At 48.4% G+C, this 22,163-nt stretch overlaps 1 protein-coding gene across 3 annotated transcripts in view; it reads left to right on the forward strand.

Moving 5' to 3' along the window:
* The window catches only part of PSD3 (pleckstrin and Sec7 domain containing 3), a 114,465-nt gene that overhangs the window by 14,291 nt on the left and 78,011 nt on the right, over nucleotides 1–22,163 (forward strand). For all 3 annotated transcript variants that reach the window (XM_075020993.1, XM_075020994.1, XM_075020997.1), the window contains exons 3-4: nucleotides 11,853–12,927; nucleotides 14,347–14,739. In XM_075020993.1, the coding sequence (XP_074877094.1) occupies nucleotides 11,853–12,927; nucleotides 14,347–14,739 (1,468 nt within the window). The remainder of the gene's footprint in view (nucleotides 1–11,852; nucleotides 12,928–14,346; nucleotides 14,740–22,163) is intronic.

Here is a 22,163-nt window from a genome sequence, read left to right on the forward strand (position 1 = left end):
GTACTTTTCTGTATTTTTCCTGTGCTGCTTCTTGCCTTGTTTCTGAATCTGCTTCTGTTCCTTTATTAATCAGAAACTACCATTAGGGGCTAACAATTAGTGAAATGGGAGTGACTTCAAAGGAGCGTTTCCATATATTTAATGGTGGTTAACATATAACATTTGTGAATTGCACCTGAAAACTGGGTGACCTTGTGCCTACCCAGACTGGCTTCATGCTGCCCCAGACAAATGCATACTCTTCCTCCTCCTCCTCCAGGAAGATGTTTGACCGTGGATAGATGAGAGTGGTGCTGCCCCTTCTATTTTTTTTTCTTCAAGTGAACAGATTTTAACTGCTTATTAACTGGAGATGAATGAGGACAGGGTGACTGAGGGCACCGTAGTACAAACCCAGGGCTCTGTGCACCAAATCCTGGCTTCCTTTGATTTGACATATGTTGAGTATGTCGTGACATACATTTTGCAGGGAAGCAGCTATGCCTGAAAGTCTTTCTGTCATTCTGTGTGTTAGATGGGGAGGGAAAAAATGCCACCAAAAATCCAAACCAACCTGCTTCTTTCTAAAGTTGCCTTTAAAAGAAAGAAGACATGGCTTTCATGGGTCAAAGTATGAAAGATTTCAAGCAAACGACTGATGGGGGCAGGGCCAGGAGAAGTACTGGTTTTTAAACTTGATCAAGAGAACAGCTTGTCACTGTGGGCAGTAAAGCTGAACTTTAATTTATCTAACCCAAAGCAGTTCACCCGTGCCTTGGCTGGCCTCAGAAACTGAGAATGTAACACGTAAGCTGCTGAACGGCTTAATTACTTCTGCCTCCCAGTTTATCCTTTCCCTTTCAGCCACAATCATATTACTGAAGCCCTGCTGGATACTGTTGAGGGTATAAATTTTTTAATTGGGTATTAAAATACTTGCATTGGACAAGCCAATTCATGAAGAAGGAAGAATAATTGGGGCCGACTCTAGGAAACACTTCTGTTTGCCTAGATGGGAGATGGCTGAATTTGTTAATAAGCTGCTGTGCTGATTTTTACCTTCCAGGTTGAAGCTTTTGGTCATTTTTCACAGGTGAGAGGAGGGGGAAAAAAGGTTAGATGCCTGTAGAAGAGGTGTTTCATCGATGATATTCAAATGCTAATAAAGCTGCCACATTAAAAACAGTTCCTCCTCATTTCTCTCCTTTGCTGCCCTCAGTCTGGTTTTATCTGGGATATTTGTGATCCCTGATGTACTCATGTGCTCTCATCTTTACTGTGTAATGCCTTGTCTGGCTCCTCTCCTCTCCTCTCCTCTCCTCTCCTCTCCTCTCCTCTCCTCTCCTCTCCTCTCCTCTCCTCTCCTCTCCTCTCCTCTCCTCTCCTCTCCTCTCCTCTGTTCTCCTCTGTTCTCCTCTGTTCTCCTCTCCTCTGTTCTCCTCTGTTCTCCTCTCCTGTTCTCCTCTCTCCTCTCCATTGCCCATCCTCCCACCCTGGATGCATCACTCGGAGCAGAAGCAGGTCCAGGCCCCTGGGACCGTCATCACATCGCGGGAGGGCTCGGGGCTGTACATCTCCCTGCAGACTCCTGCTTGTGGGGCTGCTTCTTGCTGCCATGGGAGTGGGGAGGATGCACCACGCATGGCCACGTGTCCCTGTGCCTCCTGACCACCTTCCTCGGTGAAAACCCCAGCCTCCTGCCTTCCAGCAAAAGAAAATGTTTAAAAACTGAATTTGGCTGGGTTGCACAAGACGTCTTCTCAGCCTTGTTGACATAAAAGGTGCTTGTTTTATATGGAAACATACCCTCCTCTGGAACTGGCTGTGGAAACAGTGATCTCTATTGAGCAGCCTTATCTTGAGGCTTGGGCACTCTACAGAGTACTGATTTTTATGACTTTGCAGTTAATATGTTTAAATACCAAAAAGAAAGAAGAAGTCCTAACAACATGACTTAGTCCTAACAAGTGCTTCCTTGGGGAAAAAAGAGGGGGATCCTACAAAATAATTGCTTGAGTAAACATGAAAGTCAAGGACCCCATAATTCCTGTTATATGAGAATATAAATCCAAGACAGTTGTTAGGAGGAAAATAGCTTCTTAAGACTCATAAACAGTCTTTGATGCTTCTAGGAGAAAGCTTTCACACACACACACACCCCTGGTGTAACAGAGGGTTTAATCTTACCCTTCACAAAAAAGCCCTGTACCAAGAGTCCCCGTGTTGCTGTGCAAATCTGGTCTATCCCAACAGCTGCTGGAAGAAGCTTGTTTTTGAATTCTTGGTGAAACGAATAGCTTTTTGGAAAGCCTGTCACTTGCTGTTTTGTGTACAGTGAGGTGTCATGAGGCAACTGAGCTCCTCTAACAGCTTGCTTCTGCCAAAAGAGATGGTCCCAGCCACTCGCTGCAGCAGACTGTCTCATGCTAGTTCTTGTGCTCATCTGTTTTCTTAGCAAGCTCAAGCCAGCAAAACCAGTAACAAACCCAAAACAATGCCCAAAAAACAATTCTAAAAAAGGTTTACTTTCTCCTGGCAGTGTGCGCTGAATCACCTCTGCAAGGGGTCAAACAGTGCCAGAGCTGACACATGAAAGAAAATGAAATGCATACTTTAATCCATGCAACCTACTCATTACTGAACCTGAATCATGGAAATGATTGCTTTTGCTGTAGAATTGCTTTACCTTGTTTCAGGAGCAAAGGAAGCACACAATGGCTCCTTTTTTTGTAGAAGCAAAGCCTTTTCTGGTCCTATGATGCTGATTTAAACAGCGGTAAGAAAATTACTCCAGTAACTTTCTGTAAAATGGGTATCACTAACTTACTAGGCTGTCCTCTTCTGCCTCACTTGCTTCCTCTGTGTCACTTCAAGCCATCCGTGTCCAGCTCTGCTGCATCCTCCTTGCAGTGCATGGATGTGGCACCTTCCTGATCCTCACTCCAAAAACTGCCCTTAGACCACAGTCACTCACACATTGCATCACTCTCATGCTAGATCAGATCACTGACTGTAGTCTTGCCCAGTGCTTCAACTGCATCCCTTTCCATTTCGATGCACCACCCTTTGTCATGTTTTCATCTCTTGGTCTTCCCATCTCCAGGCAATCCTGAAAGTCTGGGCTCCCTGATCTGGTATCTTCCTCTGCAGCTCTGCTTTCCTGAAAAGGTACAATTCCCTGCATTTTCTGAGGGCTGAAGGATTGCCCGATTTTCACATTCATGTTGTGTAATTACAGGGGACAGAGCCTGTGAGGGTAGGTATGTCCGATGTGCATTTAAGAGTATGTATGTCCTGCAACATTTATCAGGGACACATGCAAGACTGGAATCTGGAAAGCTCAGACCTGTGGTGCCCCCACACACTTAATTAAAATTCCATCATCCTGTTGTGCATACTTGACTCTGTCAGGGTTTTTTTTTGTTGTTGTTGTTTCTAGTGTCCCACTGCATTTTCTGACACTGAAGACCTGCAGAAGTTTTTAAACAGTAGTGTGTAATCAATATAATAAATACGTTTTCTCATAGGTATCCCTGATGTTTGGAATTGCTGGTTGGCAATGATGCAAAGAGAAGGTTAACTTTTTAAATCTAAGTCTCCAGAGGTACTGTATTAAAAGGTACTTTTCCGGTTGAGTTTGTGCACTCTAAGAAGTGATTACCTCTCTGGCACCAGCACATTGGCAGGCTGTGCCGAGTGTGCCTCTTTCACTCCAATGCAGAGTAAACCAGGTGATTTTAAACTACTGCTTGGATGCTCTGAAGAGCAGCAATCTCCTACAGTGCTGTCAGAAGAGAACATCTGACTGTTCATCTGGACAAATTAATGCTGGTGAAGAAGGACAGGTTGCACTGTGCTCTGCATCTCAGCTGCATGATGTGGACCTGTCTTTGCTGTCTCTACCTTTGAATTTCTGAGTTCCGCTTCCCGGGGCTGGCAAAGGCTGGGGTGTGCTCTGGAGCTGTCAGGCGTGGCATGATGGATGTCTGGGTTTCCAGTCCAAGGGAAGGGAAAACTAAAGGGGTGTGAGGCACTATGCTAGGTCCCTTGCTCTGCAGGAGGAAACTGGATGTCTTGGGACCTGTACTTGGAAGCTGGATAGTTGAAGTTATCATCAGCTGCAGGGAGGAGATGACCACATCCTTGACTTGGTAAACAACAGAGCTGTTTGAAGGCCAGGGGTTTAGTACAAATAATCATTAAAACATGGGCTGTTTGTTTATTGTTTTTTAAAGGTGCAGAGTTAAGCACTCAGAAGTTAGGAAATGCCAGAGTTAAGGCAGTAATTACCTCCCTGTCTGTGGGCTGTCGGCCGAAGCTGAGAGCCATGCTGATGTGAGCGCACAAATATTTTGGGGGCCTGGTGGTGCTGGCAGCCCGTCGGTGGTGTCTGGCCGCTTCAGATGCTCTGAGCACACGTGGCACAGGCTGAGCTTGGCTGAAGCTGGCAGGGCTCAGAAACACTTCCCGGAGGCGGTCAGGCCCTTCTCTTCAGTCGGGCAGACGGAAAATGACGCATCCAGGTCAGTGGGCACAAGAGGAGAGGCTCAGTCAGCGGACTTGGCTGGCTGTAGGCAGGTACGGCTGGGCACAGCTGCACTTTTGCTTGTTGTCGCCATGGGTTGCTCTCCTTGGCTTCAGCCCCGTCACCTGGTGAGATAGGCAGCACACCAACACAAGCCCTCCATCGTGCTGTAGCCTTGATTCATCTCTGAAGCTTTGTGAAGGAAAAGATGCATGTTATCCTGCTGCTGGAGATGGCTTGATAATAAACATGGAGAAGGCGTTTAATTAAAATTATGTGGGTAGATGCAGTTCAGGCCTGGTATTGCACTGAAAAAGTGTAACAGGGTACAGCAAGTGTTTTTCCTCTTAGCAGTTCACCACTTTAATAAGTGCCTTCTGCTCTAGACCCCCGTGTTGTTTACTTAACTCTGTCCAGCTTCCTGAGGAAGGGAATCTCATTCACTGTGCGAGCTTGCTGAAAAGTTACTGTGCCATGTCCAGCTGCGCCTTTAGCAGCAAATACTGGGAGCCCAGGAGAGACACATGTCCCTCTGTGCCCTATTTCTATTTTAGCTGGGTGCGTAACTTGATATCCAGCTCCTGTGGTGCTTTGAGGACTGCTTAGCAAGCTTTCTCTTAGCCTGGCTAATTGGTCCCGAACCCTGAAATGCAGTAAAGGACATCCTTTCCTGCGGATCTGCCTAGTTTCTTCAGCGGCTGCTGGAAAAATCCAGAGTTTCTGAGATCTGTGAGTAGTAGCGTGGGTTTTCTTAAGCCATTGTTGCTTGCTAAAAATCTGGTGATATGTTTTTATCTGAAGAGATCTTTCTATTTGAAGGGCTTCTGGAGGGTTTTAGAAAGATTCTTTAAAAATACAGTATTTTAAATACGTAACATTAAGTACAAGCGGATTCAGAGAGGCTGTAAAGTCTTTGTAGACGCTGCAAGTGTCAAAGCAGCTGTGGGCTGTCACTGCTCCAGAAGTTTGCTCTTTCAGCTGAAGGCTCTTTGAGAGCTTTTAGAATAATTCTTGCTATCACTGTGTGTGATATCACTTCAAAAATCACCTGTTAGCCGCTTCCTTTCTAAGTCACAGCGGTGGAAAACTGGAAAATTTCAGATTCTTTTTGGATCTGTCTTTTGAATTTGGGGTTTAAGACTTTCCCAAATACAAGTCTTAAACCAAAACTTGAGATTTGCACAGCCATGTTATTCCAGGCAGTGGGGCTTTAAAGAAGAAAAAGTGCATTAAATATAGCAAGACTCACCCACGCTTTTACATCAGGATAAAGAGTCCAGCTACTCCCTTTGTATTCCCTTCTGTTCCTGCTCATGCTAGCAGCTGTTTCGCTCTACTCTTCTGCTTTCCAGGGTAATGACTCTTGGGACCGAGCTATCTCACTGACCATCTGTGGCCCATGCAGCAATTTGTAGTGGATAATCCCTCACACTAAACTCTCCCAGCACATGCTGCATGTTAATTTTGGACTTCGTCCTGTTCTGAGCTCACTGTAGGCCTGTGAGCTGCTGCGGCAAGGTGCCATCCTTCCCGCAGCCCAGGGAAAGGTGTGGGATTCCCTGGAGGACTCTTCATTCAGCGTGGTGGGGGTTACGCAAGTGCCCCCAAACCCTGTCTACCACTGGGAAATAGTTAAAATCTGTGGGGAAAAAAAATATGCAACCAAGTCACAGTATTGCTTACCTAAGGTTTTCCATCAAGAACAGGGTTAGAAGGTTTGTCATTGTAAAAAAAAAAAAAACCCACATGCTCTCAAACAGGCACACAGTGACCTGGGTATTTTGCATGCTCTTTTGGTCATTGCTTTCTTAACAGGCAGGATTTACATTCTTACCTGGCAGCTTTTCTCAGTCTCTGTTTTTCAAGCCGTGATATCTTGGGCATCACATCACCACCTGACTCCAGGTGCTGGGACTTGGCTAGCAGAGAGATTGTGATGAATTTACCTAGTGTGGGCATGGCTGTCCTGTGGCAGACTGAAGGTTCACTTAACACAGCCTCTGGCTGCCCCAGACCCCCAGAATTTAGGGAATTATGCAAGACCAGCAGTGAGCAGTACTTCTCTGATAACTTCTTCCACTGTGCAGCAAGCCGTGGGTGTGGGATTTCCTGAGCAACACACTGCCCCTGGGTACTTGCAGGGGGATTATTTTCTTCCCTGAATGGGTCAGTTTAACTTCTGGGTAACCCTGAGCCGCTGGCTGCCATACCACTGCCTGACTGTGCGTGCATTGTGAGTGCAAGGTGCATGCTGCCTGTGCACACTACTGGGTCTGTGTCAGACTTCCCACTGACAGCAGCAGGGGACCCCCACCGATCGCCTCTTTTTGGGACGAAGGATCTCAGCCAATGCGGTCACCACTTCTACGTAGGTGCTGCCATGTCTGTGGTGCCCTCCACCTTCCCTGCGTGTTTGCTAAGACAGCAGAGGCATTTAACCAGGGCTTATGTTCTAGGCAACTCACCCCTACCTCTTCCCTCTGCTCCCCCAGCCCCGTGCTCTGCCTTCACTCAGCTTCCCCGTTTCCACCAACCTGTTGTTCTTGAATAATGCCAGTGTAACTTTGCAGGGATGAAGGCCTGTCTCCGCTTCCCCCCGCAAGCAAATTGCCCAAAAGCCAGGAGTGGCTGCAAGCTGCAGAAAGCCTTGCGCCCAACCTGGTGTGGACATTTCAGTCCAGTTACAAAAGCATGGTGCTTGCATTATGCTAATCCCCTGGTTTTGGCTAACGAAGGACCTCCGCCGGCCAGGCAGGACCTATTATGGCATGGAGAATGACATCATTTGGAAAACACCGCTGCGCAAGGCTGCCAGTGATTGTGCAGCATCCCTCCCCTCTCACAGGGGGAGGCCGCTCCATCTCGGCATGCGCAGGCACTGCTTTATAAATCGGAATAGTTTTAGTACCACAGAAGTTGTAACTCAAGGGAGCGCAGGATGCTGAGACATGTGACCCACCTCTCTCTCTGGCAGGCTGCAATAACGATACAATGCCATAATCCTGCGATACGTTCATTAAGCTCTGTCACCTAGCGATTCATTTCCTCTTAACACATGCATTGTTTTTACTTGGCCTAATTTGCCATTTACAAATAATGGCAAGAAATGCCGGTACCAAGAAAGTGTAACTGGTGTCACGCTGCATGCAGGCTCACCCACGTGCTGCTTGTGATCGGCACAAGGAGCTGCAGAGACATATAATCCAAGTTGACTGGGCTGCTTTGTGAAACCTTCCAGCTCAGTAATGCCAAAAGCCCGTCAGGTGCCCCGCGCTCTGAAACCAGCACACGACTCTCAGCATCGCCATTCTTCCCATTTCTTCCCTTACAGACGCGGTTATAATAAACGGCAGCTAAGCACAGACGTCTCCCTGGCATACTGTCAGGCAGCCTTGCTGGAGGAAATTTTTTTTCTCCCCTGCAAGCTGCCAAGGTGGACTCCTTAGCTCCTACGATAGACTGAATGAGACTGCAGTTCCCCCATCAGTTTCATAATACTCAGAAAGCATCCATTTACATCATTGTGTGCAGTGCAGGGCAGCAGCTGCCAGGAAATTTGAAACTATTTTGATTCCAGTTGACTAGAACAGCAGCAATTGAATTAGCTGGTATCGCTATAGATAAACTGATGATCTGTGCATTTTATTTCTTTGACCAATGGGTAACTGCTGGAGCTACAGTAACCTCTGTGAGTAAGGAGACTGTTCAAGCAACTATATCTAATTTGTTGAGCTAGCTAATATATATATATATATATATACTGTATAGAGAGAGACACTCACACCATTCTTTTGTAAAATGTACCTGTAAACAAAATGTCTGTCTATGCTTGTAATTTGTGTTTTGCTTCCTAGAATTTCCTTTTATTATGCTGTAGACAAGCTTGCTTGACATGGAATGGTTATTTACCTATGCAATATCATATCTATGCCTGATTTAAGTCATGAATTCTTTCAACGTCTAGTCATCAGAAAGGCTGCCAACTGCTTTTAGGTTATATTTGCCCGGTCTCAGTTTTCTAGCCACTCACTCCCTTTCTATTTTAGCTTTTTCTCTCTCAGTTTAATTCTTTTTTTTCCCTTTTTTTTCTTTCTTTTGCTTTGTTGAAAGAAGCCACCTTCAATGCAAAGTAGAAATTGGTGTTACCTGTGAGTGTGTGTCCTTTCTTTGTTTGTTTGGTGACGGGTATTTTTTTTCTCTGCTCGTCTTCAGTGCGGTCCTTAAATTTTGTTGTTGCCTTTCTAGCCTTGTTTGTAATGCAGTCATATTGGGGGATGGGGTTGGACAGGATATGCCAGTAGCTGCAGCAAGACATGATGCTGTGGTGGTGGATGGGAATCAGGGAGGAGTTTCCCTTAAAGAGCTCAAGCTCCTGTAAGCTCTGGTACCTGAAATAGCTCTCTGAGCAAAGGGAAGGGCTTTGCACCTTTTAAGGGTGGGGGGCAATTGGTGGTGGTTGGCAGTCATGTGCATGGTAGTACCTAACATAATGGGGACAGACTGCTGCTTTGGTGCCATATGTGAATTTTTTGTAATTGGGCAGTGAATTAGGCAACGTTCCTGCAGGATGCTGTGAAGGTGAGAATCCCACTGACTTGTGCTCGCATACGGTAGCAGCAGCAGTCCTTCCAGAGCAGGGCTGCTGGCACCTCACTATAGAAAAGGCCTTAAATTCCCACCGTGAAAGTGCTCCTCTCTTGCCCAGGTGAAATACAGCTTGCAAGTATGGCAGAGAGGAGTACCTGTGTGCACACTCCCTCTGCCTGCATGTCTCTGTGCCCATATATGCATGCATGTGCTCTGTACGTGTACCTCTTCTGGAGTCTGCTGGGCCTGCCAGAGGGTAAAGTTTGCTTGGGATGAAGTTCAGGAGAAGTAAATCAGAAACTTGCTCAGGACTGCTTACTGCTGCCAGCAGCGGCCTTTGGTGGCAGATGGGGACGCGCAGCAGTGTATTTAGCATGCACCGCCAGAAATAAGGCCGCCTGTGTTTCCCTCGTGTTGGTTCAGAAGCTAAGATAGCAATTAGCACAGACGAGCCTGGCCCCTTGGCAGGGTCTGTGTGTGGTTCCTTGTCAGTGCTTGGCCTCCAGCGCATGTTGGCTGCATCCCAGACCCATGGGGGGCCGGGGGGGTGATGCTCCGGGCTTCCTTCCAACGAGGCGGGTTGCATGGGTGGGAGGGAAGCGTGGGGGGTCCCAGCTCCTGGGGCACTATGCATTGCCTTCCTTTGGGATGTGGCTGGAGCGTGCAGCCCAGGCAGCGGGGTGGCCAAGTGCTGCCCCATGGTGCTGGGGGCATGAGGCGATCCCAGCTGGGGCACCTGCCACTTGCAGGTCTGCCAGCTGAGAGTTGCTGTAGGTGGACCTCTGTCCATGGAGAAGGGTTCATGGCAGTTCTTCTCTCTTGAAAAATCCCATCTCTGGATGTGTGCTGAGAGACCAGCCACTGCATTAGAGCAGACCAGGGCTGAGGGGTGGAAAGCCGAGACCTTTTGCTGGCTTGGGCTGGTCCTGGTGCAGGTGTAGGGACATTGCAGCCACACAGCATTGTTCGCATCTGTGAGTCCATGCTGGTGAAAATGTGTCCTAATGGCAACCTGGCGCCTGTGCCATGAAGTGGGTGGGCTTGGGATGCACTCAAGGACTGCATGGCTGAACAGTGTGCAAAGGGGGCTGTTTGTCTGGGGCTTTGGGCACTTAGAAAAAGCACCATGCCTGGAAATGCTTACATGGAGAGAGGGACCTCGCTCTCTTCCTTACACTCTCCCAGTGCACCTGCACCTGTGTGTTGGAAACCCTGCCATGGCGGCAGACTGGTGATGCAGAAGTGGACAGGGCATCTATACTCCTCACAGCTCCCTGGGACCTTGCAGGAGTGAAAAGATCCCTGCTTTGTGCAGTCGCTGTCCTCAACCACATCATCCAGGTGAAGCCTGACCCACTGAAGTTTTATTATGGAGTAATTAAATCAATACCATGGAGGTATCTGGAGAACCTACAGGCAAAGAGACTGTGGTTTGGCATGGTCCGAGTCTGTCACTTTGATCCTGCACCATGCACAAGGTGCAGTGTTTAGCCTGCGGCTAGATATGCTGGATAGTGAGCTGGCAGGTGTCACAAATTCCTAGCAGATAGATAGCCATTAGTGGAGTGCTGAGCTCGCGTGAAATTATTTTCCCTTTCACCTTGAACTCAGCCTATCATTAACCACAGTTACATGGCTTCCTCCTCAGAAATGGCTTGTGGCCAGCCTGCTCGGAGCGGAGATGGGGATCGGTTTGCAGCACAGCACCTAGAGATGCAGCTCGAGCAGGGCAAAGCATCCAAATGCAAGTTGGTGTCTGGTTTCAGAGCTGTCACCCCTGACATTTTTCATAGTAGGTGTTTGGATTCGCCCCCCTTGTTTGTTTTAAAGCACTTTTATACTCCAGGCCAGTTTTTTCCAGAAGGGTGCAGCAAATGCAGCTGTTGCTGGTTTGTTTTTTGGTGTTTTTTGTTTTCGTTTTTTTTTTAAAAGCTCGGTTCCTCCTCGGGCCGTAGTATAAGGTGGCCAAGTATCTGCCATTGTGTCATCCATGAGGTCCCTCTGAGGACAGCTGGTTCTCTGTTACCCCACAACAATGGGAGCCACTGGGTGCTTGGCACTTGGAAAATGGGACCATCTGTTTTTGCTCTTGCTTTGTTTACATCAGTTGGAAAAGCAGCACCATGAGGGGAGGGGTAGCAAGCTTTCTGTGCAGCGGTGAATTTTCTGCAACAGAAAATGTGAACTGCTCGGTATATGTACATCACTGCAACACGACCTTCAGTTACCCTAGTTGTTAGAGGAAGAGGGTAGTGCTGGCAGAAAGTTGAATTGCTCATTAATTGCTTTGTAATTTACCTAATTGGTTTTGTCAAGGCTGTGGAATATACAGGGTGTGGCTGATTAACTTCCCAGTGTTTCATCTTTACAAGTGAAAATGACCTAAAAACATTTCTTTTAAATAAAACCAACATGTATGGTGCATGCTGTGGATGGATGTCAGACCTCTGAATATCTGTTTTCTTCAGCCTTTGCGTCTGGCCTGTGGCCTCAGACTGTTCATGGGCCACTGGGACCCTTTCTGAAGTGTAGTAGACTTTTCTGACATTCCTTCCTCAGTAGTGCATGCTCCCAAAGTAGGGCTGCCCAAAAACTTGTATGTAAAAGGACCGGCTCTGGATAACTGCAGTGTGAGACCGTGCAGAAGTGAGTTAAACCGAATGGTATTTTCCCTGCAGGGGAGAGAGGGCTGGAAAGGGAGGTCAGGCTTTTTGCTTATGCACGTGGTAGATAAACCCACACTCTCTTTTCTTCTGTGCAGGTAGTGGCCATGCAAGCAGCACTTTGGTCCCTCATACCATCATCAATGAATTTCCAGAGTATGGCACTGTAGAGCCAAGTGGAGATGCGCTGAGGGCTTCATCGCCATGCCAGGCAGAGCCTGTGACACACAGTCCAGAAAGACGGGACAGTCACCACCGGGTACCTGGCAGGTCTCTTCCTCAGTGTGCGGCTCCTGCAGACAATTTGAGACCTGATGCTGGGGCAGCACAGCTGCACGCCCGAGAAGAAGGTTTGCAACCTGCTGGTGACCTGCCAGAGATTATGAAAATCTCTCGACGGCTGGAAACAACAAAGGTGCAAGAGAGAGCAAATACTTCTCTTGACTCAGAGACTCAAATGGAAAAAAAGAGTGTTACTGGCAGCCAAAATGTGCAGGCAGCCAGAGAACCAGTTCCAGCAGGCCAAGAAAAACCCTCAGACATGCCTCTTCCATCTGAACGAACAGCTGAGGAAAAAATGCATTTGATCGTAGAGAAAGATCTGGCTGCAATATGGACTGGAGAAAAGCAGTCCGAGTCCTTGCAAGCCATCAGTAATAAAGCTGAGGAGGTCCATGCAGCACAGGAGACAAGCTGTCATAGACCATCTGTGACAAACCTGGAAGCAGCCAGCAGAGTGGAGGGGTGGGCGCATTTTGAGGAGTTTTCAGCGTACAGTCAAGGCAAAATGCAAATGGGTCCTGAGAGAAGGCTCTCTAAAGAGGCAGCTGTGAGCAAACACGTAGAATTTCAAGGGGTGGAGATTTTATGGCTGCAAAAAGCCGAGGAGCAGAGAAGAAAGAAGCACTCACTGCTGGAGACTGTGTCTGTAGAGAAGAAGGCATCCCCCAAAACGTCCAGCCACCCTGCACCACTGATGGTCTCCCCAGGCTTGGTCTCCTCGCAAGACAGCACTTGGAGTGAGGTCTGTGAGGACCTGAGGCTGGGACCCGCTGCCTCTGGAGCCACTCCTCTGGTGCTGCTTGATGAAAGCGGGGAGGATGAAGTTTTTGTGAAGGACAAGAAGAGCCACAGTGAGGAAGAGATGGCTGTGCTAGCGAGAGGCCAGGGCAGGTGAGATGGTGCTTGGCGGGGTGCAGGGGGCAGGCGGGGTTACTCTCATTCCAAGCACGTGGCTTGTGCCTACCCCTTAGGAGCTAATGACAAACAGTGAATGTTTGTCTGCTGCTTGTGGCATGGTGGCAGTCGTAGCGGTTCATGCCTGGTGGTGGCTAGTGTGTGAAGTTGGGACTGAACCCTGTCCACAGCACCTTGCTGAAGTTTGAAGTCCATCTCAGGTTTGGAAACATAAAGGTGTCTCTTGTTTGCAGAGTAATGGCTGTGTGACGAAGCATCTGTAGCAGGTGTAGTTGGGATCCAGGCATGGCATGTAATGAAATATAGGCAGCATGCAGGCCTGGCTGTGTGTGCCTGGCCAGATTTTCTGGTTTCGGGCAGAGTTCGTGGAAGAATGTTGCAAGCACCTCTGAGCGGTTTGATAATAAAGACTTCTTACCCAGGGCCCTGTAGGTTATATGAGGGTAAATGCTGTGATGTGCTTTCTGTATTATCTATCTATCTATCTGTCTATCTATCTGTGTTTATATAAGTTTAGCTATATATATTGCAAAAATTGTCTGCTGCTTTTTACAAGACCATCACGATTTGTTCACTTTTCTTTCCTGATGCACATCTGTAACAAAGCAAATGGTCCCACTGGTGCGCTCTGAGCAAACTGCTCTGACCTGGCAGGGTGTTCGCTGTTGACACAGCAGGATCTCAGCAAGGGAGGCACTACTGCCTCTGCACCTTGGGATCCATGGAGTTTTGCTTTGGCTAGCACGTGGGATTGCTTGGGCAGGCATCCCTGATGCCGAAGTCCCGCAGCATTTGGTGCAGCAGAGAAGAAAACTCTCCACAGGGGGATGCTACACATTCCCCTGTGCATCTGCAAGCAGGCTGAGTCTTCCCTCTCTGTACAGATCTGGTTCTCCCAGCTCCTGGTTTTTAATTGCATTTGCTTCTCTTTGCATTTTGGAGGCATTCCCTCCAGCCTTTCGCCAAAGACCCCAGCTCTGGGACTGCAGAGCCAGCAAACTGTCCTCCAGAGGCAGAGGGCCCATCTGGGTGCACATCTCAGACGTTTGCAGCCTCTGGCATGGCAGTGGTGCTAGCGGAGACCTTACGCATTTGTGAGTGCTCCTCTCCTTTGCACAGAAGCAGCTGATGCTAACTGTTAGGCAATATTAGGCTTTCCCCCCGCCCCCCTCTTTTATGCAGAAGATTGTTTCTTTTTATGTCCCCAGAGAGAGAGATGGTGCCAGTCATGAGCAGAAGTTGTGCATGGAGAAACTAACATTTTACCCACAGTGTCCTCTCCTGCACGAAGCCACGTTGACCTTTCTGTTCGCAAAGGTGGAAGGCAAGGAGGTTTACCCAGAGGTCTAAACCTTGCCCCCAAGCTGAAATGAGCTGTTTCTGATTAATTTCCAGGATGATGGAGGAGGGGGAAGCAGCCATGGGAGGATATGAAGATGTCCTTGGGCAGAGGCACTCTGACGTCTCCACTGATCTGTACAGCTCACAGTTTGAAAACATCCTAGACAATGCATCTTTATACTACAGCGCGGAGTCGCTGGAGACATTGTACTCGGAGCCCGATAGCTACTTCAGCTTTGAGATGCCACTCACTCCCATGATCCAGCAGCGCATGAAGGAGGGCAGCCAGTTTTTAGATCGGACATCGGCCTCGGGGCAGCCAGATGTCCTGCAGCTTCCCCCTGATGGGGCGATGAAGGGCTGCAGTGAAGGCATCGCCAATGGCTTAAGGGATGCAAGAGAAACACTCTTCAGAGGAGATGTCACGGAAGTCCCTTGTTTGGAAAGGTAAAAGCAGTGGGTGAGCTTTCTGTGTGCCTGTTGATTTTTTCCCTGATGTCTGTTTACTTCAGTGGACTGTCGCAGAGTGTAGTTTTGCCTCTTTCAACACTGCATGTTTTCTACATGGAATAATTTCCAGTGTAACAGAGTGAGCTGCAGGAGAGGAGAGAGCCGTCCAAACCCTCCGTTCATTAGAAAAGTGCAAATTTACTTTACAGAAGTTTTGTAGGTGATACTTGTGTTGATAAAAGGCTGGCCGGTATTGTCACATCTCTGGAACCTGTCCCTGGAGGGGTTAGTTACTGGTTACAGATGAGCCTTGTTCAGCTCCAGTTATACCTGAATTTGTTAGCAGCAATTTTAGGAACAATAACACCCTGTACACACGGATGAGTTGTCCAAATGCAGTTTGTGATTTGGATTTTAAAGGTGTGTCTTGGGGCATAGCTTTTCCTGTCTTGAGGTCAGCGGGAGTTTTGCTGGTTACTTCAGCTGGGACGAGGTTTTGCTCCCACCACATGCACAGGATGAGAGACTGTTAGCTGTTTCTTTCGTTTGTGCACTAGTTACTGATTGAGAGAGAAGGGAGCATGGCAAAAATGTTAATAATTTCCGTTTAGGTAAAGGGAGCGATAAGAAAACCTATTAAGAGAAGAGACATGTGAGAAGCAAAAACTAGGCCAAGTGGTCAGAAAATACTGTGTAATTGTGGAAACTCACTCTATGAGCAAACTTTCCTCATTGTGTGTTGTCAGAGAGGGTGGGGAGAGTGAAAGGCAGCGACGGTGAAGTGAGGGGCGGAGCCTAAAGCAGCAATCTGCAGAGGGGTGAGGGACCTTGTGAGCAACAAAGATGCATGGGTTCTTCATCCTCCAGGGACAGGACATTATCTAAGAGTCCTTAGACTATTGCCTTAGATGGGACTAGGCTAGTCTGGGAGTCAGTGGTGGGAGGTCTTTTATTGGTTTTACTTCTTTTGTGCCAGTGTGAAAGAAGTCCTTTGAGCAGAAGTAGTTTTGCTAACTTCATGGATTAAGCTACAGTTTGCCCTTAAAAGAACAGGCAGAAGGACTTAGCACTTTAGAATGTTTTTTCATCAATCCTACTGGAAAAAAAGGTTTTTAAATCTTGTAGGACCCTGAGCTGCTTGGTGCCAATAGGCAATAAGTGACTGCTAATCTGCTACAATCAGTACAGAGCCAGAAACTGAGGCTAGTCCTGACACTTGCAGCGCCTTACTTGTACTGAAACCAGAGATTGCTGTGAGACTGGACAGCGGAGGACAAGCAGCACACACAGACCCTGATTCTGTTACCCTGTAGTTGCAGCATCTGGTATCTAAAAAGGAAGGCCCACATCGGCTCATCAAGACAGAGGTTATCACAAAGACAAGGTGTTCTTAGTTAATGCTTAAGAGACACATTAGGTGCCCGCCTAGTGTGGATTTCATTAGGAATTAAGTTAATTTTAGTTTAAATTTGCAGCCATAGTGATAAACCAACAGAGGATTTTTAAATTCTTCTTTTTCCCCCCCTTAATAAAAAAAGAAGAAAGAAGTGTCCTCAACAGCAGGTTTGTTAGGAAGCTCTGCTGTTGTAGTCTGCAGGGCTCTGTTAGGGACGAGCCCAGAGGGCTCGCTCTCTTAAGGTAGGTGCTGATAAAGAGTGGAGCTGCAGCAGTACAGCCAGCCACAGATGTGCCCAACAGGGTAATCCTCCGGACAATAACCTTATTAAACAACCCCTCCACCCCCGGTATTCCAATGTCATGTTGGATTGCACCAGGGTACGGGTGACTGACAGATCGTGTGTCCTGTACTGTTGGAGCCAGCGACGAATCACGGTGTTACAGCATGTGGGTGAGGAGCACCGCGTGCATGCCGGGGGCTGCATGGGATTTATTGGGAGACGGGTCAAGACGGTGTGTCACTGTGATGCTCAGGTGAAGCAGAAAGAGCCGCCTGAGCCGTGGGTACTATTTCTAAGAGTTGTCAGGCGTGGCTGTGTAGCCTGAAGCAATCCCGGACTTGTTTTTTCAATCGAAAGGCCACATGTGGGACAATACGTGCGTGGCCGCCACCGCGGCACCTTTGTACCTTCTGTCCCGAGGCCTTTTTTCCAGCGGTGCCGCGACCCCGCAGTAGTTCCCACGCGTAGCGCCTGCCTGGCGCTGCAGAGCATCAAGGGGCACCCGCTGAAGCGGTCCGGCTCTCCGGAGGACGAGGTAGGGAAGGCAAGCCCACCCCGCCCCGCCAGGTCCGGGCAGCGCTCCGCGGCCCTGCGCGGCGCAGCCACCGGAGCGCCCGGAGCTGGCCGGCAGCGCAGCTTGCCTGCGGTATATCGCAGAGCCGCCGGAGGTCCCTCTGCCCTCTGCGGAGCTGCCGGCTCTCCCCGCAGGCAGGGGCTCCCGCCGCTGCCTCTGCCCACCCTGCGGCGGGCAGTCACCCGAGGGCGGCGGGGGCAGGCGGCAGGGAGGGCGGGCGGCTGCCTGGAGGACCCCATCCTGCAGGGATAGAGGCCGGGGGGGGGGGGGGGGGGTGCGTGTGTGTGTCTCAGCGTCCGAGTAGTGGCAACCGCAAAGCGAAGCGGGGCCGTTTGGGAGGCGGGGAGCTTGGGAGCAAAGCTCTGCAACGCTGTAGGGCGGCTCAACAAGAGCGTTAACCCCCCCCCCCCAAGCTCTTACCAGAAACCGCGCTGCCAACCCAAGCGAACAAAAACCGAAACCAAAACCGAAACCCCAGCGGCTCCCCGTGCCGTGGTGTTTCCGCGACATCAAAACGCGTGGGAAAGCGCGTGGGGTGAGAGCACGCTTCCGAGTACCAGCGCCAGTTTATGGGGGAACAGTGTGAAATCCTGGCCGTTCTTCAGGGTCCGGTGCAGAAGGGGAGGGTGGATGTGTGAGCAAAAAGTTAATGGTTTACACCTGGAAATTGAAAGCCGCGTGCCAATTAGGAAAGGAGGAGCAGGTGCTCGCCACGGCCATGCCCTCCTGATAGCAGGTGGCTGAGCACCACAGCACTTCTCGCAGCTCTCTGGAGGGATCCTGCGCATAACTGACACACGGACCCTAGATGGCGTGAGGTTTTAATGGATGATGGCAAGGAAACCTAGTCTGGTAATGAATAAGCGGGAGGGTAACATCCTTCTCCGCTGTTAGGAAATCGCTGGCTCTGGGAGGGGTCAGCTCTGGTATGTGAAGGCCAGTCACATGCCTTCAGAATTGAAAAAAAAAAGGGGGGGGGAGGAAAAAAAAATTATTAAAGGCTTGTGGGCTGCAAGTTCCTATGGGCTCCTGGGTGTCTGGATGTTTCGTCCCTGCTGTCCTCCCTACCAGCTGCTGGCCGTGGTCAAATGCAGTAAGTCCTGGCAAGAGCCATGCAGCGTGCCTGCTCTGACGGCCACCCGCCGTGCTTCCTTAGGGCAGGGGGGTGTCAGCTGGCCCCTGGGTTTTCCTGCAGGACAGGTTGGCTTGCTTTTGCAAATAGTCCTTTCCTAGCACAGCTTAGGTGCCCTTTGTGTCTGGCAAGTGGAGGAGGGATTCATGGGAGAGAAGGGTATGCAGTTTGCTTTCCTTTGGGAACGGTTGCAGCTCTTGGTGTCTTTAGGGTGGCTTAGTCTCTTTCCTAGGTATGTAATGATCATTCTTCTGGGGGAAAAACAAATTTCTGCAGCTGACGTAGCCTTAAGTTTCCCCAGGTGGGGGTGGGAGAACTGGGGGAGAAGGGGGAGTGTGTGAGGTTTCAGAGCTGAGGGACAGCCTCGCTGTGTATCAGGGCACCATGGGGTTCCTGTGAAACATGCTGAGCCACAGGTTGACAGTGTAAGGAAGCTTTGCAGTGGCAATAAAGATACTGCATTTGGGCTGTGTTTGGTGCACCCCAGCTACTGCACTCCTCTTTTATCGTGCCAGTTGGTTGTGTTCTGACAGAGCAAGGCTCAGCCTTGGTACATGGGAGTTTAGTCTTACTCGCAGAGGCAATAAGGAAGGCTGTTTGCAAGGTGCTAACCAGACATTGAGCCTGAGTTTGCATTACCTGAACTAGGTGTAATCATTTACACCATATCAGAGTGGGAGGAAGGGGACGTATTTCCAAAGCAGTAAGATTTCCCCCAGGTATAAGTGAGTTATCTTTGCTACATATACAGTGAGCGGCAGAGCATCAGTGCGTCTAAAAGTGAAGTACGAGTTCTCTTGGTAATGATCTCCATCGTTCTTTTCTACTTTCAGACTTTAAAGACAGAATTTCTTTTAATCTTTCTTTTTTCTGCATTCTTTATAGCAGACTTCACATTCCCTTTTCCCTTGTACGCTGCAGTCAGAACAAGAAATTAAAAAAAAAACCAAAAAACTTCTGGCATTTCGTTTCCAGAGTTGTCTCGGAAGGTGTGGTCTCTGTTGGTAGGACATCGCCCAAGATTTTTCTAAATCCAGACAGAAAGGAGAAAAATCTGTATTGCAGTTCCTAATCCTCAAAAATGCTGAATATTTGCCACCTGCCATCATCTTCAAAGAATTGCTGGTGCTCAGCAAATTCTGCAAGTCCTGTTATCTTTTTTTTTTTTTCCTCCTAGAGATACAAATGCAAATTTAGTCACAAATGTATTCTTTTGTAATTTGAGGGGGGAAGAAAACAAACTCCCTAAAGCAATCTAGTGCTTCTCAGAATAAATGTACAAGAACGTAGACTGCAGTTCCCAATGACTGCCAGGTTACTTTTAATGATTTGAGCCTCTCGTAGTAGTTCCCATAGTTGTTTTCTTTCTTCTGTGTATGGGTTATTTCCAGCAATTTCTTAGTTGGGACTCTGCTTATTCCTTCTTTGAGACAATAAACTTTGTTGGCAGATAAACCCAGTTTTGTTCCCTTCCTCCAGTTTGATTCAAGTCTCCTCTCAGTTTATCAGTATCTTGCATGCCAGTTATACTTCTGGTTTTCAGTTTGCACTTCGGTATTTTTGTCCAACGTAGCTTGTATTTGATTTTCAATGTGGATGTGAGAGTCAGTACTTACAGATCTAACACATAACTTTTATTCATTCATTTTATTAGTCTGTCTAACAGCAGTCTGGCAGAACTTTTTTCTGCTTTGATGACTCACCTTGCGACCTGGTTGAATTTTTTCATTGAGCCTGAAATTTGCCAAGATTCCTGTGTTCCTAAGTGGATGTTTTTTGGCCTTTGGACACACCTCAGCTTGTGACAAACTCTGGGACCTAGGAGAGCTAGGGCTGTCAGAAGATGGTACTTCGTATTTGCTGCTATCCATATGCCCAGGATAAGGAAAGTTACTCAGAGGAATGCCACTGGTTGTTGTCCTAGAACAGTGAATGCGTCAAATGCATCTGCAGCTGGTGAGCAAGCAAACACGTGCTGGAGCCCATTTGCCTGCACATGGGCTACTGCACCTGTCGGTTGTCGAGCCACTAGTAAGCACAATATGCTGACACAGGTATATTAAGCCCAGGTAAAGATGTAGCGGCACAATCCACAGGGGTAAATTTCTGAAACCGGTGGCATTTTGGCAGCTGAGGATTTGCACCTTTATAGCACAGCTTAGTAACTTCAAAAATATTAAGCCACACTGATTACCTTGGTATTCCCTGCAGGAAGGTGGCATCACTTTATCAAGGCTCTGGAAGTATAGCATGGGAGTGTGCCTTGGCACTGGCTAATGAGGTGCTTGCAACACCAGTTTAGCAGGAGTATGTAAAACTGCTTCTACTTCCTAAATAAACTGTTGTTTTAGGGAAAAAAGATCTGCTGACTTCTTGCCTCTTCAGTTCCCAGCCTCCTCTGAAAATAAACCAAACAAAAATCCAGGAGCTGACAGAGACAGAAAAGAAAATGAAAATAAAGAAAAAAAGAAAGTGGAGCAGCTGATCAGTTCACTGCACAAAGCACCTCAGTATAAAGCTGTCAGCAGCTCAGCTTCTAAGCTGGCATCTGTTGGCATATCTCCATTAAAGTCAAAGCCATTTAGGTCAGGAAGCCTTCATTCACTGAAACCGAAGCGTCTCTGCCAGCTCCCAGTTGGTCCCAAAGTGCAGCCTGCTGTCTCATCCATTAGCCATGACTGGCTGCCAGTCAAGCCCCTTTCCATGTTATTGCTGGTTAACGCTCTTCTTCCTCCGTCCGTCTGTCTGTTGGGATAGAGAGAGGCAGAGCCTGGTTGCTGTCAGGTCGGCGTAGAGGCATGTATAGCTTTGGATGTGATACGGGAGCACTGGTGGAGAAGAACAGGGCATGTAATGTACAGACTCCTTGCTAGCACAGCTGGGTGAGCTGTGGGTTGGTTAGTGCTTGTTTTCCCTTTATTGTGGAAGTCTGTCTTTTATTATTATTAACTGTTCTTTTTGAGGACAGGCGGTTCATTTTGCTGCATGGTTAAACGTAAAGCTCCTCTGCAGTACTACTGCCAGTGCTGAAACGCTCCATCTGCACATCTGCAGGGAAGCCTTAACCAAAAGGTGTAAACACCTGTGTTTTTATGGGTCTGTTCTGCTCCCTGCCAGAGAGGACCACCTGGACCAGTTGCCCCATTAGTACATGCTCCCTGGGCCAGTCTCCAAACAGTTAATCTGAGCCCAGGGAAGTACTCTGCTGGCTTCCCAGTTTTTCTCCTGTCCTGGACGACCCTGCAGGAGCCTCATGGGGAAACACCATGGTGCTGAGCACAGGGACGGCTCCTGGCACCCGCAGCACATGGGGGGTGGGTGGGCTCAGGGAAGAGAGCCCAAGGGCTCACGAAACACTTTGTCGCTGAGTGTTTTCTGAGCAAGGTCACAGGTGTGCATTGCATTCTTTGGGTCTGTTTTTTGCTCGTGTCTGGGGGCAGGTGTGCCAGATCCTGAGCGTGGGACTATCCTGATGTATCCAAGAGACTGGTCTACATGTCAGTGCATCTGTTAGAAATATCCATTGCAGCGGGAGCGCTTGGACACGCTCTGTGGTGAGGGCCAGGTTTCCACTTTCTAGGCATGGGAGCATTAATGTGGTGAGAGTCCCTTTGCAATCGCTAACCCCCACCACAGCGATGTAAGGAGCCTGAGGTCGAAAGGCAATCAGACCTGAAGTATTTTTAGCAAAACATTTGTACTTCAGGTGGCAACGGGCCAGTGTATCTGTGTAATGAGGGACACACTGTCTCTCGGAAGGGCTGCAGTCCTGTCCCTGTGTGTGGCGGCACTTCTTGTCCTAATGCTGTGATCCCGTAACGATAGCATTTGCGTTTGCTGTAATGCAAGCCTACCAGAAGTGGCATTTTCTGAGCACTTCAGCTGTTAGCTCCCTACTTACAATCAGTGGGAATTCTTTTAATAAAAGAAAAAAGGCAGATAATTACAGGGAGCAAGAGGTTATTTTTAAGCAGCAGCATGCATTTCACCCCCTGAAATTGACTTTGTATATGCATTTTATTGATAACCAATAGCA

This window comes from Buteo buteo, chromosome Z (genome assembly GCF_964188355.1).
Source record: "Buteo buteo chromosome Z, bButBut1.hap1.1, whole genome shotgun sequence".
Lineage (NCBI taxonomy): Eukaryota > Metazoa > Chordata > Aves > Accipitriformes > Accipitridae > Buteo > Buteo buteo.